At 28.0% G+C, this 17,183-nt stretch overlaps 1 protein-coding gene across 2 annotated transcripts in view; it reads left to right on the top strand.

Annotated features, from left to right (window-relative positions):
- Nucleotides 1–7,724, top strand: part of LOC101236611 (glutamate--cysteine ligase regulatory subunit) — a 27,269-nt gene extending 19,545 nt beyond the window's left edge. For both annotated transcript variants that reach the window (XM_065790168.1, XM_065790169.1), the window contains 5 exons: nt 2,543–2,638; nt 5,046–5,099; nt 5,179–5,239; nt 7,126–7,258; nt 7,406–7,724. In XM_065790168.1, the coding sequence (XP_065646240.1) occupies nt 2,543–2,638; nt 5,046–5,099; nt 5,179–5,239; nt 7,126–7,258; nt 7,406–7,439 (378 nt within the window). In that variant the 3' untranslated portion in view covers nt 7,440–7,724. The remainder of the gene's footprint in view (nt 1–2,542; nt 2,639–5,045; nt 5,100–5,178; nt 5,240–7,125; nt 7,259–7,405) is intronic.
- Nucleotides 7,725–17,183: the final 9,459 nt, after the last annotated feature.

Raw genomic sequence — 17,183 nt, 5'->3', positions numbered from 1 at the left:
ATATTGTTATCACCATTTTTTGCAAAATTATTTTTATCATTGATTGAATCAATTAAATTATTAATTTTTGTTGTTTATATGTATATTTATATATTTTGAATTTGTTATTGCAAAGTATATATATATTTTTAAATCATTTTTATAATCTTGCAAATTTAATTTGTATTAAGGCATTAGATTGCATATATTGCTGATAAAAACAGGCTGAATAAAAAAAAGAAAATATTTGAAAAAGTTGAAATTTTTTAAAACTTTAATATCCTTAAAACTTTGACATCTTTGAAAGATTCTATAAAATTGCAGCCCATATTGCCCAATTTTATTAGAACTTAAAATTTTGTTATTATATTGATAGAACATAAAATTAAATCCATATGTTACATCATATATTGCAACACCACTGTTGATTCATTAATTCAGAAGGTTATTGTTTTCAACAATGATCCTATAAATAAATTAATGTGTATTTAAATCATTATTCCATTACTCAGATGAAAGATTCATGACACTGTAATGCTATAAACCTTTCCATTATATTTTTAAATTTTACATTCTATTTTATTGTTTAATGTTGCATTTATATAAAAACAGGTGATTAGTATGCCTGTAGTTTTATAAACTTAATGACTATTTCTGTATATAGCATATTAAAATATAGAATCTTTGACAAATTTAAAATTCCACTTATTTCTTTGTTTTCTTAATTATAACATTTTAATTGAATTTACGCTTTAATTGAATGTCTATTTAAATCATTATTCCATCACTCAGATGAAAGATTCATGACGCTGTAATGCTATAAACCTTTCCATTATATTTTTTAATTTTACATTCTATTTTATTGTTTAATGTTGCATTCATATATAAACATGTGATTAGTATGCCTGTAGTTTTATAAATTTAATGACTTTATTTCTGTCTATAGCATAGTAAAATGTAGAATCTTTGACAAATTTAAAATTTCATTAAATTCCAATGTGTTCTTAACTATTACAGTTTTATGATGTTGAAATTTAATTTAAAAAATAAATTGTTATTGATTGATGATGGTTATAAAATGAAATTCTTATTGTTTGATGATGGTGATACAAAAAAGTTTTTATTGTTAGAAAACAAAGTTTATTTAATTAAAAGTAGTCAGACCTTTTCAAGGAGACCATTACATTTGGGAAGGCTACTTTAACTGTGGTTAGAACTTTCTCTCAACTTTATAACTCCAAAACATGAACCTTGATGAACAAGGCTGCAAGATGGAGAAACAAACTCAGAACTTCTCACTTATGAAGCCAGTGCTCTACCACTACACCACTTCCACATTGATAACTAATTGAAAGAATATGATATACTTGTAATTAATATTAAAAAACAAAAAATACAACACATCATTATGTAATAATATTTGTTATATTTTTTTTATGATATGAATTTATGCAGAAAGTACAAAGGAAATATGGGCAAATTTTATAAATCTCTAAAAATTGGACTCAAATCATGAGTTGAATTCACTTTTTTGAGATGAGTTATATTGTGAATTGAATTTTTCATTATATTTTTTCATCAATTAAATGCTTTATTAATTAATATGAACTTTGAAATAGCTCAATTTTCTTTAGTTATTATTTTTTATAATTACTTTATAGTATTTTGTTCAAAATTTGTATGTATTTTAAAATTGGAAAAATAACAGGTGGCAATATTTTCAATTAAAAATTTTTAAAGATTATTTGGAATCTTAGGATTTTGAATTGTAGGATTGCACTTATTTTAGGAGAGATTACTTAAAAGATCCTGGGATTAATCTTTCTTAAAGAATAATATAAAAATCTGACTACAAAAATGAAAAAAAAATTTTAATTCAGTTTTTTTTTCATCATTGTTTTTATGTAGTTCAAGTTTAAGGCCTAAAAATGAATATGTTGAACTATGTACCCAAAGTGTATTTGTTTAGAGTTTTTTACATATTGTTCAATAAAAAATGCTAAATTATATTACACATTTAAATTATATGAATATAATTTTATTATTTATGATAGTAGCAATTATTTCTATTTTATATTTATATATAAAAGAATTATTCTAGATTCTTGATTTAAAATACATTCTTCTAGAGTGTTATATATCAGATATTTGCTGTATGTTTTAAACTAAAACTAAAAACGTAAAATATAGTAAACTCTACGTTATTATTAAATTAGTCAATGTGATTACATGCTATGTACAAATATGAAAAAGTTTATAAAGCAATGAATGATTAGTATCTAAGAAATATATTATAATATATACTATTACATATACTTTAAACTATTTATTATTGTTTCTACTTTAATATATGCTATATACTATTATATATAATACATACTATAATAGCTTTAAAAAAAGGTTGCATTTTTGTTTGTTGTTTTGAAAGGTAAATAAATTTTATATACTCAGACTTTTATTTATAAATTTTATATAGTTGTTGACTTTGTAAATTATAATAAAAATACGTCATATATAAATAACAAGTTTTAGATATTTTAAATAAAAAAGTTTAATTTATTAGGTAATGGAAAAGTTAAACAGAAGTGGTATTGCTAAAGTGATATCTTCATGCGATTTGGACCAACAAAAGCTACAGTCACTTATTGAAAAAGCTTCCGTAAGTCAAATAGATTAGATTTTTATTAATTTGTTTTTAAAATGTGTTATTGCGACAGCTATTATAGGTTTGAAGTAACCTTAAAATTAGTTATTGCGACAGTTATTATAATTTTGAAGTGACTTTAAAATTTGATGACAATTAACATTGAAAGCAAGAATAAACATTAGATCTTGAAACCCTGCCTTTTAAAAATTTTTGAATCTCAAAACTTAATTTCCCTAATACTAAATATTGTTTTATTTTTAAAATGAAAAATTTAAAACAAATGAAATCTCTTAGTGTAAGGTAACTTATTACATAATGAGCAAACTTAAAATATATTTTTTGTAGTGTTTCATAGAATTATAAAATAGAGTCTTGTTAACTCAAGGTACTGTAAAATGTGGTTACTCTGGACAACTCATAAAATTCAATATTTTGTCTCTTAATAATTTCTTAATGTTTTTATCCTATTTTCCCTTCTGATATATAAAAATTATGTAATTGATTTTTGTAATTTTTTTTTCTTCTTATACCTTATTTTTAAAAAGTATCCGTGTCCAAGGTAACCCCTGATGATGTGGTTACTTTGGACAAGCAAAATATGTTTGTTGAAAAGTAAATCAAACCACCTTTTAGAGTTACATTATCAAGTGTTTTATACTTGAAATACTTGTAATAAAGTTTAATAAATAGAAATATTAATACGCAGCTTAATATTAAAATAACACGCAGCTGTGCGTTTTATATTAACAACTGAATTGTTATCATAAAAACTACATCAAAACTTTCATCAAATAACTAAAAAATAAGTTTGTTATTATATATATAAGTATGTAAAATATATATATTATATAAGAATATAAATATATATAGTGCAAGATTATGTATAAGGAATTGTATATTAAGAAATAGAATATTTGCAAAACATTTGAGCACTATTAGTTGTTCAAATCATTTAAAGAATTTCCAGGATGTGGTAAATTTGGTATACAAGAAAAAATTGCATTTCTGTCCAGTAGCATTATTCCACATTTCTTAATTCCAGAAACTAAATTTTGAGAAAAAAGTTTATTTTTATCTTGTCCACATACTTCTTAACATAGTTTTTTCAACAATTAAGGAAACCTGACTTTGGTAATTATAGTGCACTTCCTAGAACTTTTTTTCCATTCATTTAATATTTTAATATCTCCATTTCATTTTTAATGGTATGTAAAATGCAACATCTAGTGGTTGACATATATGAGTTGAATTTTTAAGAAAGCATACAAAAGCAATAATATATCAGTGCGAAGATGCTTAGTATTTGGCAAAAAGGGACTCTGCATCAAACCAGCCAGATTTTGTTCTGTTGTATCCAAACATCTCAACCCACCCTCCAACCAGCAAATCCATACATTTTGAGATTTGTAAACTACTTAATGAGGCAGAATGTTTCCTGCTGCTGAACCACAAAACATTATAGAAATGCTTGCCTTTTACTATATTTAACCCGCTCTGGATAAATTATTCCTAATAAGCGAGAAGTTCCGAGTTCAATCCCCACCACGTCCTTGTAGTACTGCGCTCAACTTGTTTTTCTGCGCAGCTGCCTTGTTTATCGAGGTTCGTGTTTTGAAGTTATAGGGTTGAAAAGGGTTGTAACCACAAAATAGGTATTATCTTTTTCCGGATGTTTCCAGAATTCCAGATATTTTATTCAAATTTTAGTTTTTCTGGATACCCAAACCATTTTTTAAACATAAAGGTTTAGGTATAAATTTTTGTTATAATTTGTTTTTTAGGCTTTTTCACTCATAACTCATAGAAAAATAAAGAAAAGTTTGAAAATAAATTTGAAATAATTCAGCTGAAGTCAAATTTAGGAGGAAAATATATTCTGGATTTTTTCCGGATTTTTTAATTATGACCTGGATAATCTGTGACAAAAGTAGCCTAATCGACTATAGTGGCCTTCTCGGGCTTGAGGAGGTGAATAAATAAAAAAAAAAATTCAATATACTTTTATTAATCTAAATGTCATAGAAAAAATACAATAACAATAGAAATAAATAAAATTAAAACATTACTAAACATTACTGTAACATTAAAAATAATAGAAACAATACAAATACATTGTGACTTTAAAAATAATTTGTTTAGTAAACTTAATCTACATTTAAGAAATTCTTTTTTTTTTTAAAAGACGTCAAAACTCTTTAAACATTAGAAAGAGTTATACTCAAAGTTTTTGTCTCAAGTTACCCCATAGTAACCACATTTCACGGTATTGAAAGTACTAGAAAATTACTCTTTAAATTAGTATCTTTGGTCTTTAATATATGCATTTTTGTAGTTTTATAGCTGCAGGTGTTAATGAATAGTAACTGCAAATTTTAGTAACAAATAATAACAAATATTGACTCATTACGTTTTTTTTCAGATTCCTCCAATGATTAATCAAGTAAATCTTACATCATGTTGCCACATGCCACAAGTACATTTTTAAGTTTTTTAGTAATTTTTTATTTTATTTATAATTTTAATAATAATTACTGATGTTTCTAATTTTCCAGGATTTGGTTGCATTTGCAAAAGAAAACAATATTATATTACATACACATGGAGATCAACAAGGTTTGTTTCAAATAAACAATTTTTTTTAAATTGAACTTTAGTAAATGTCTAGAGACTAGAGTAAATATACTAAAGTTGAACTTCATATAGTAAAAAAATAAAGTTGGACGTTATATGTTAAATGAGCTAAGGTTGGATTTAAAACAGTAATTTTATCTGTGATGAAGATTGGACTTCATACAGTAATTGAAATAAGATTAAACTTGATGTAGTAAGTAAGCTAAGGTTATACTTCGTATAGTAAATGAACTAGAAAGTGACTGGGACCTCGGCTCTAGCTAAAAATGACACTTTTTGCAAACCTGGCACCGGCAAAATTATAAGATTTAGCAGGAGTTGATAGCCGGGGCTGGAAAAAAATTTGTAATTATGTATTATAATTTTATAGTTACATTTACTATTTACTAAATACTAGCATATGTTTAAATATTTTTAAACTCTTATTTACTTCCTACAAGATTGCAAACAATTGCTATTAAGTTAAGAGTTACTTTAGAATAGAGGACAGAGTTAAAAAGCTGGGAAATGGTTAACTGAAGACTAAGAGTTATGAGGACAGATTAGAAAAAAACGTCGTATCAAACGTTTGTTAAAGAAAGTTAAAGTTATTTAGGTTTCAGCATGTAGAAAGGTAGCAGCATCAGGATTAAATGGTTAAGGTAGGAGTAAAAAAACCTGAAGAGATTGCCTTACATATTGTATAAATGAGCTTTAGTTAAGAAAATAATATGCTCTAAATTGTTTAAATTAAAGAAACAGCAAAAATTAGGAAGGCTAAAGCCTGATAATGATGATGGTGATGATGATGATGGTGATGATGATAATTATGATGATGATGATGTTGATGATGATGATGATGATGATGATGATGATGATGATGATGATAATGATGATGATGGTGATATTCATTATGAGGATGATAGTGATGATGATCATGATCATGGTGATGGCAATGATGGTTATGATGATCATGTTGATCATAATGATGTTTATATATGCATATATATACTAAATATAACATGAATTTTGAATAAATAAAAATTAACTTTCGTCAAATTTCAACCCCGGTCGTAAGAAAATTAGGTTCCGTTGCCCCTAAGGTTAGACTACTTATAATAAATGGACTAATGTTGAACTTCATATAGTAAATAAATTGAAGAAATATTCAGTTATTACACAGGTTTAGAAGCAATGCAATTTTTTTTAGAAATGTGTTTTAAATAATTGAATTTTTAATTCAATTAAAATAGAAAATTGTTTTAACTGTCGTTGAAGCAATTTTCTATTTTAATTGAGTTAGAAATACAATTATTTTCAACTTTCAAACTCTTTGTGCACCATCGGAAGTTAAACTTTTATCAGAATAAAGACTTTCTTATGACTTTTTAATTAAACTTTCATCAGATTATAAAACTTTCTTATATGATTTTTTAATTAAACTTCCATCAGAATAAAGAACTTCCTTTATGATTTTTTTTTAAGTTAAACTTTTATCAGATTATAGAACTTTTATATAGGATTTTTATGATATTAATATTATTAGTTATAATAATAATAGTAATAGTAATAACATAATATTAATAAAAACAATTAAAGAAATCAGAAAAGTTACATTTTTTACAATTTTATTATTTGTAAATGAGTTGAATAAAGGTAAGTTTCCACTCGTCCGTTTTTCTACGGGAACGGGATAGGGAAAGGAAAAGTTTATTTTAAAAGGTGAAATGAACTTAAATGTATTCATTCAGGTAAGGTTGTTCCAAAAGTTATTTATTCAAATAATTATTTTTAAATAATAATATAGTTTGAAAAACAAACATTAATTGTAAAGTGATGTCTCCAATTTTTTTTTCATCTCGTTTTATAAAACTTGAAAAATTTCATAGTAATGCTAGGAGAAATAGCTGTGGACAATTTAATCAAGTCCGCTGATCCGACCAATAATTTGCTGTGGGAAACAAATTGGGTTGTTCGATATGCAGTCGTCATCAAGTGTCGAGGAGTCATTAAAAGCAAAGGGTGGGTTAACATTTTTAATTTTTTTAAATTTGTTTATTTTCTTTTACTTGGTGTCTTTATTTTTCATGATGTCATTATTAGTCATTTTTATTCATAATGGAGTAATATTTATGTTGATGAGAATGATACTGTTGATAATGTTTTTAGATATATTGCTTCTCTATCTTCGAAGCATATATGAATATCAATAATATGAAACTTAGTATACAGTGATGCACTTTTAAGCACGTTTTTAGGTAATGTGTTTTCACCTTACCACTTTTATACCTCATTTAAATTTTTATTATCTTCACAGTACCTCTACCACCGACCCCTCATCTACCTCTACCCCTCATCCACCGACCTCCAACTACACTTTTGATCATTGTATAAATTACCTGTTTGTTAAAAATAGTTTTTTATAAACGAAATTTGTAATCTTATGTAAAATAGTTGTAAATGTATCAATATTTAAATGAAATGTTTTTTTAAGGTGTTATTTTGCCCCCTGAAAAATATTGCGTTTAGGCTCTTTCGTTTTTAAAAAATACCGACTTCTTCTTTGCGCGTTTTGATTGGTTTATTTTTTTATAAAAATCTTGAAACTCAGTTTTGTTTTGTTTATAAATGTTTGGTGATTTTAATTTCTACGAGTTTCAAATTTTAGTTAACTACTATGGAAGCAAGAGTTATATAAAAGCTGAAACGATTTTTTTATTTTGGTAATTAATTTAAGCGACAATAAAGAGATAATAGAAGTAAATTACTTGAAGTAAAAATAATGTTAAATTTTGGATTTTAACGTTTTTACTATTTATAGAAACGTAAAAACGAAGTTTAGAGTCATTTGAATATTTTAATATGAACTAAGAGATTTACTTTTGAATAAAAGAGACAATTTTGGATTGTAAATTAGGCACCAGAGATTTTCAACTTTTTTTAAGAAAAATTTATTTCTTCAATTACTTTATTTAGACTAAAAAACTATAATGTGCAAAATTTGAAAGTTGTAATTCTTTCAAATCCTATTTTTTTAATTTTTTACATTTAATTTATTCGGAAACAAAAACTCAAGTGAGTCATAATAAATTTTTAAAACGACTCTTGGTGTAGAACATTTTCTACACCAACAGTAAATAATTTGTTTTTTAATTTTTATAACTTTTTAGACATGTTTGGGTCCTGTAAACATGTGTAGTTTTACATAAAAGCCGTATAATAAGATGAACCTGTAAATACTTAACACATACAATAGTGTTAAGTATCTACTTTTATTTTGTTTGGTACTTGAATTAAAAAAACAATTATAAAAAAGATAAATAATTATATAAGAAAAATTATTTCTCTTGATATTTTCTCTTAAAGTGAAAGAAACGCCTATAAAATCCATTTTGCTTAATTTTGTTATATAGAATCTCCTGCACTATTGAATCAAAATTTGTCGTTAAATGAAACTGTTTTTAATAATACAAAAAGATTAACGTCTTTTTGTATTATTAAAGGTCAGTTTTTGTATTATTCAAAGTTAGTCCGCAACTCAAAACTTATATAAAACTTATATAAAACTTATATAAAACTTTAAAAAATTATAAAACTTATATAAAACTTTTAAAAAAAGAAGTGCAGGCAGTGAAGTAAAAGTTTTAGTAATTTTTTAATTATGTGAGTTTTCTAATTAGCAAAAAAAATTTAAATTTTTTTTGTGGAAACAAGGCTAAAAATTCGTGTTGCTTTGATGTAGAGTTAGCGAAGCTTTATTATTTTTCTAACAAAGATTTTTATCTTTAGATAAATTGGTGTGTTGAATTATTTTACAAGTATTTCCAGCATCATGGTCTGCAAAGATATCTTGAGTTTAAAAATAAAGTTTATTTTAGTATTATTAAAATCCCATTTATATTACAATATGCTTAACTTTTAATTGGAATCTGTATTTAAATGGGGTTATACTAATACAGAAATAAAGTTTATTTATTATATACTAATACTATTTTTAAATCTATTATTATATTAAATTTTTAATTAATTTTTTATTTTATTTATTATATACTAATACTATTTTTAAAGTTTATTTATTATATACTGATACAGAAATAAAGTTTATTTTTAAGTTTAGAGAATGTACTGTGGCTTAATAGACCAAACTTGCTGAAAAAGCATCTTTCAAGGAACATATTGCTTAGGCTATGTTCACGTCTTTTTTATATAAGAAAGCTAATGACAAAAGTTATGATCAAATAAGAATCCTCCTCATCAATATTAGAAGTCCAAGTCGTAGTTGTGAAAAAAAATGTTTAATTTAAGAAACTAAAAACCTTTTTAATATATTTTGTTTAATTTTAATTCGATATGTTTGATAACGCAAATTTTCATCTTCCTCATTTTAAATCTTTTTTGAGATGCAAAATTTATTAAGACGGAGGTAGAGTTCTTATCAATGTAAATAAAAATACGCGCATTGTCTTTGGAATTTAAGTATTTTTGACGGCGATAAAGAAATTTCAAAAATTGAAATTCTAAGCAATACAAAAAATTTTATAAAATGGCTGGCTAGCTCAGCTGGTTAGCTCAGCGTCAAACAAATTGCTTGAAACAATATTTAAGTTAAGTTATTGTTATCGAGCTCAGCTGGTTACAGCGTAAAACAAATAGTTTTTATGACTATTTGTGGCAGTTCCTATGCGAAGCCAATAATATCTTGTGATATAAGAGCCATTTTATAGCAAAATATAGCTCGAGATTAAAATATATAAGTTGAGCTATTGTTATCGACCACCTTACGGGGAAAGTAAAAATTTTAGCAATGTTTTCTTTTAGCAAATATTCTTTAAGAAAGAAAAGAAAAGATTTTTCTTATCGGAGATTTTAATATGAACTGATATCTTTATGACAAGCACCTTGAAGTTAAAAATTTCTATCGCTCAATTTTGGAAGTAGGAGCTACCCTTGATCGCCCTACTAGAGTGATAGTAAACTCAGCGACTCTGCTTTAATTTGATTTAACTTAAATAAGATGAAGACAAAAATACTTGAGTGACACAAAAAGTTTTTTTTTACCTCGTAAAACACTCCATATGTTTAGTAGGCTTATAAGACTTTTCTCGAATGTATTTTCGATATAACTTACAATGTTGGTGATTTGGAAAATATTTTTACAATAAACTGACAATGTCGGTCTGACATGTACTTAAATATATGAATGAAGTGCCATATACTTGAATATATAAATAAAGAGCCGTATATTTGAATATATGAAATAGTTGGGCATATTTGAATATATGAAATAAACTAACATATATTAGTATATATAAAATTTTAAAAAACTGTCAATAATGTTTGAAAATAATTGATGACAACAATGTATAAAAAAAACTGACAATGATGAAATATGAAAAAAAACTGACAATGTGTATAATTGTATAATTCAAACTTAATTAAATCAACTGAGCTACTTAAATATAATTACACTTTACTGATTACATATATTTTTGACAGATCAAACCAACTTAGTGTATTCTGTTATGTCAATTAATTTATTATCAAGTGCAACTACCCAGCAAGCATTTTAAAGTTGATTCAACGTTAAAAACGTGCTGATTTAAACGTTGAATTGGAAACAAAAAATCGACGTTGAAATATCAACATTGATTCAACGTCAATAAAATAACGTTGAACTGACTTTGATTTACAAACGTTGATTTGGAAACACGAAATCGACGTTGAAATATTAACATCAATTCAGCATTAAAAAAAGGTTGAACTTATATTACGTTCTTTAAACAGTTTTGAAAGCTAGCAGTTAAAAAATTTACTAAAATGTATTTTTTTAAAAGTTTTATAAGTTGGGATAATAGGTTAATTTATTTTTCATTTTCGCAACCACGGTCATTTTCGTTCAACTCAACGTCACCTTCTACTACACAGGTATCATCTTTCTGATTTTCTTTATTACCCTTTATTAACTTCTTCATCTTCTTTTTCGTGCTTGTAGGAAAATTGACTCAACACCCTTTTTTTATAACTTGTATATATATATTATTATTAAGAAAGCAGCGTTATTTATACTAAATCTAACATAATTGGCAATAATCTGTAGCTAAAAATAAAATTTACACCATATATTAATTACTGTAATAATACTAGGCGCCATCGCGTGGTTAAACAAATGTTTATGACACACTCCTTCAATTTGTAGTGAAACTATCTACAAATTCTCATCAAAATGTTCATCAATGGCTTTCATTTTTATATGTTCTTCAGCCTTCGATTTCCCTTTTCGTGATAGTCTTTGCCTCAGAGTTTTTGTTTGCTCTGCTGATGTGTTTTCGCTAGATTTAGAATTCCTCAATCTCAGTAGGACCTTGGCAAAAAACTTCCAACTTAATTTAACTTAATTAACCGTTATTAATTTAGTTTCGCGGTTTATATTATCTTCTATCTTATGTCCTTTTGGTTATAGCCTTTGTATTGGTAATTTTCTCGTAATGATCTAAAGTACTCGTTTTCTACCTTTTCCACGCTAGGTTCTTGTATTTTGTGATATACCGCATTGCTCGTGCAGTCGTGGTATCGTTAAATTCTTCCTCTTTCCTTCGTTAAATGCCATTCCCATGTAAAATCATGTTTGATGTTATTATCGGAAGTTGAATATCGATTTCGTTATATCCTAATGGTCGGTTATTCAACGTATTTTCAATATCAATTAAAACTTCTTTAAGTCGTTCGAAATTCAGACAAATCCTTCGAGTTGCTTTGTGTAATGATCTTTTTACCAAACCCATCATTCTTTCATGGAAACCTCCCCACTATGGACTTCTTGCTAAATTAAACTTCCATTTTATTTTTATTTCACCGAAGTATTCGCTTATCAGCGGGTCCTTCTGCATTCGTCGGATCCACCTTGCAGTACTTAAAAATAATTTAGCCTTCTCGCTTGAGTGCCTCTTCTTGCAATCATTTCTTTTATGCTTCTTCATTTTCCATTGTTTTTAGTAGATCGAAATGAATTGCTCCCGAAGTTGCGCAAGTATAAAGTACTATGTACGATTTTTTGTAACACTCTTTGCTTACTTTATATTTGATTGCGCCAGCGAAATCCAAACCAATAGTTTCAAAGGGGTATTTACTTTTAGTTCGATACTTTGGAAAATTAGCTGTTAATGGAGCAAGCAATGGTTTGCGTCTGAATCTTTTACACAAATTACAATTGTGTAAAATTGTTTTGACTTATATGTACGTAAGGTATCTGTCCAATAATGCTCACGAAACTTGGACATTGTTAGACCAACCATTCCATAGTGAGTTTGTGCATGTGCTCTTTGAATAACCAAGTTTGTAAAAGAATACTTGCTAGTTAAAAATATTCGGTGCTCAACTTGTATACCACCCATGCAAACTAATAGCCCATTGCGATTTCTATGTAATTGTAATCTTTCTAAAGTTTCTTAATATTGTTCGGATTTTTCAAATTCGTATTGAGCAATTTTGATCAGCTTCTGCATTTAGTTGTTTCTTTCAGTAGCTGAAAGCACACCACGACATTTCTTTTTACTTTTGAGATTAGTAGTATTCCTTAAGATCCATGCCACTATTCTTATAACTTTTGAAAATTGATACTTGTTTATAAGCTCATCAAAATAGTTAACCCTCTTATGACAAGGTTATGTATTTTAGTTGTATGTAACTTCTTTCATTACTTTTTCCATTTGTGGGCTATGTTGGGTGGCCACTCATTCTTTTTGGAAAACCATGTTGGACCATTGAACCAAATTTGTGGAATTTTTCCATTTTTGATTCCTCAACTTCCAAATCAGCGAGTTTCTGATTGATTGGGCAGTGGTTCCAGATAATTCAACTTCGTTTTTTAATTTCTTTAACGCGATTTGAAACAAACTGCTTCCATTTACGGTTATCATAAAGGATCCAATGCAGTGTCACTGAATTATCAAGCCAGCCGTATATTTCCATCACTGGGTATCCTTCAAGTGCCAACTTAACGTTTGTAAAAGCATTAGCTACCATGTGTCCAGAAATCAATTCAAGTCTGGGAATAGAACAACCTTGTTTTGATATGCGTAATTTGGCTGTCAACAATCAATGAATTACTTTGTTTCCTTGTTGTACTTTTACGTATATTGCACTGCAGCAGCCATCTTTGCTTGCATCACTAAATCCATGGATTTCAATTGTTTTTATTATCTGATTCAAAACAGTTATACTTCTTGGTATTAGTGTCAGGTCTGGTAAAGTATTTTTCCAAAGCATCCATTTCTTTGTTAATTTAGGTGAAAGTTTTTTGTCCCAAGCAAACTTTAAATCACAAATTTGTTGATATATAAGTTTTGCTGTTAGTGTTATTGGGGAAATCACACCAAGTGGATCAAAAACTTAAGCCAAACTTTCTAAAATTACGCTCTTTGTTGTAATATTTGTTTGGCAAGTCGGTCTACAATCCACTATTAAAGTGTCCTCAGTTTTGTCCCACAACAAACCAAGAATTTTGAACAACGTTGATTTCGTTCATTGATTTTAACTTTATGATAGTTCTCTTCTGAATCATTGGTTTCCAATACAGAAAAGTTTAAGTGCCGTTTGTGAAGCTGGAGTCGTCCCTTTTTGAACAAATAATATGCTGTTTGTTTTATTTTTCGATATATACTAGGTCAACTCCCCCAGTGATTATATTGTCAACATATATGTCCTTGTTGATTATCTAAACTTCATTCTTATATGCGGATGCTTTTCGTATGTCAATAGATGTTGCTTGATTACTCCCCAAGAATAAAGGGACTAGGTGCACAGCCAAACGGGATTCGAATAAATTTTAGAGATAATACTTCTTTAATTTTCAAGTCCGATACCCAATAGAAACGGAAAACATCGCGATTTTTAGCATCAACTCTTATTTGTAGAAAGGCTTGTTTAATGTCTCCAGTAAGACAAACAGGTTGCAATCTGTTTTGTAAAATAATATTGAGTAGTGAAGGTTGTAATGGAGGATCAATATGTAAACAGTCGTTAATTGAGGGTGATCCGTAGTTGACACGTCAAAAACAATCCTTAGCTTGGTTGTTTCAGAATCCTCTTTTATCACTGCTCGATGAGGCATGTAGAACATTCTCTTACCAGTTGGTTTGTTTGGTGTATACTCAATTGTTCCATCCTTGAGTTATTCTTAAATAGCGTTACATTTTATAAAATTATTTGGTTTTCTTAGTACGCTATGCAACCTTGAGATACTCCCATCTAAATAAGATGCCAGTTTTAAACGTTCCTAATTCCATGGTAATCCAGTGTGATAAAAACCAGTCAAATCTTGTCGTAGCTGTTCTTTAAATTCTTCATTCACTTTCTTTTGATTTCCTATGCTTTGATCTTCAAGACCAAGAACATCCAAGCTGTATAGTTCTTTGTAGCAGTCATTGGTTGACTTTGTAAAATATAAACAGTCCGAGGTGCTTTGTCCTGGTCCCATAACCGTCTACCCAAATATAGTTTCTTCCGCAATAGCTTCTCTATCATTTCCAGTCCTGAAAACTGTTAACTTTATTCTTGCAATATCACCAGCACTAATTATAAGATGGATTTTATGACCATCGTAATCATCTTCATTGTGAAAATGCAATCCGTCTAAGTGTTTCAATTTATTTTTTAGGATGGATATTGTAGGATTTTGTAGCACTGTAAGCACTTTCCCTTCTAAATTGTAAAGTTTAATATCAAAGCTGTTGCGTCCGTTTATTGAATATAGAGTCGTGTAGAAAAACGGAAAGTTTTGATATACCAATCCAGTCATTGTTTCAATGTTTTTCGATTCCCAAGTATTTGGCTTTAACTTTAGATACTTAATTAGCGTAGACGAAGCATAAAAACTACCAGCTCCCGTATCCAAGAGTGCTCTCACTTTATATTTGCCGACGTTCACAACAACTGTGGGATGAATAGTTTGCCCTTCGTATCCAGTCATAAGGATACCTTTTTTCGATTCGTCTTCATAACCTTTAACCCTAGTGCATATTGATGAATCATGCCTTCCTTGAAAATAGTAATAATAACGTTTACTGCAACATTTGGATACGGCATGGTTTTGCCGAAGTGCAGTTGAAGCGACAGTTTTTTCTAAGATACTGTTTCCTTTGCTGTGTTAAATGAAGTTTCGTACATTCGTGACTGCGACGATTTTACAAACTGCAATAAACACAGCCAATGCTTTTAGTTTCGTTATGTTAATTTTTCATTTGATGCTTGTGCTCTCAATTACTGTAGGTTTTGAATTTTTTTTTCTGATATTATTACTTGGTTGTTCAATAGATGATTCTGGGTTTCGAAACCTATATTCACGGAGAGCTTCAATAAGCTGTTCAAAACCCCACGCTGCTATTTTCAATCTGTTCGAGTAATATGAGTTTTAACAGGGCCCAGTTTGTCGAGAGTTTCGCGTACCATTATTTCTGCTCTTTCAAACTTGTTTAAAGTTTTCGCTTTACATTTACAAACGACTTTATTCTTGCATTTAATTTTCTGTAAAAATGATGTATTTGATCCACGTCGGTATTTTTTATGTAGGAAAGATCCATGATATCACAACCATGCTGGCGTATAATTTCAGAAGTAATTCCGTATTTTTAATTTAGAATCATTTTCGCTTTTTCATGACCGTTTGCATTACAAGGAGGTCCAGCAATTTCCTCATTTGGCGTGTTTAATAATAGTTCACGTAGGTATTTAGTTACGGGAGGTAGTTAATTTAGTTACTGGAGGATTGCTTGCGTTGTCAGTTTCTAAACTGAATTGTTTCCTGAAACGTACCCAATCTAAAATAGTCCCATCAAATTTTGAAATTTGCAGTCTGGGGAGTTTTGCTTTAAAATCATTTGTATATGCACTGTGCATGCTTTGATTCTTTGTTTCTTGTTTTCGTTCATTTAGTCCTTCTTTTAAGCGAGCAATTTCTTCCTGCTCTTTATTCTTTTTCGTAATTTCTCTTTCTAGACGGTGTTCTTCAGATGAGGTCAAAAGTTCGCTTTGCTGTTTAATTAAGTTGTTCTGTTGTTCGTACCAGTAGTCGTTTTCTTCGTCTCTTTTTAATTCTTCTATGTTTTGGATTAAGTTGAAAGTCTGCGACAGTTTTGCTTTGATGATTGGTTCCAATCTATCTAATGAGTGTATAATGAGTGTATATCTTTATTGTTCAATGATATGCGTACATCCAGACCAAGTCGCCCAGCTTCTGTTAATGTTAGTTCTAATTTTCTTGATAGTGTAGTAATAGAATCTTCGCGTTGCTTCGGAGGCATTTTAAATTATATGGTAATCTTTGATTCCTTACGTCAGTTAACGGCTTATAGAGTATTTAGTAGATTCTAGGAGTCCTGGCAGGGTCGCCACTTTGTGTTGTAAATATTTCTTTTTGTTCAACTGACTAATGAAGATTGACTCAACACTCTTTTTTATAACTTGTTTATATATTCTTTTTAAGAAAGTTTTTTATACGAAATCTAACATAATTGGCAATTATCCGTAACTAAAAAGAAGATAATAATTACCAACTTTACACCATATATTAATTACTGAAATAATACTAGACATCATCGCGTGGTTAAATAAATGTTTATAACATTTTTGTCTGTCGCTTTTGATTAAAAGCGCTTAATCAATTCTGGAAAATAAATGCAAAAATATTCAAAAATAGTCAAGCAAATAAAACTGTAGAGAAAGGAAGAAATAAAAATTTATTTTTTAATATTATTTCAAGTACTCAAATAAAATAATTTATATTATTTTATACGAGTACTTGAAGATTACAATTTTCATGTTTACTGATTTATTTTATTTTATGAATAATTCAAGGAAAGTTTTACACCTATTTTTTGTTAATTTAACTAAATTCATTTATTTTCAACAGGCAGCCATTAAAGCGAAATAAATACTTAAAATTGAGTTTTAA

This window comes from Hydra vulgaris, chromosome 02 (genome assembly GCF_038396675.1).
Source record: "Hydra vulgaris chromosome 02, alternate assembly HydraT2T_AEP".
NCBI classification, from domain to species: Eukaryota; Metazoa; Cnidaria; class Hydrozoa; order Anthoathecata; family Hydridae; genus Hydra; species Hydra vulgaris.
This window is presented reverse-complemented; position numbering and strand designations above follow the sequence as displayed.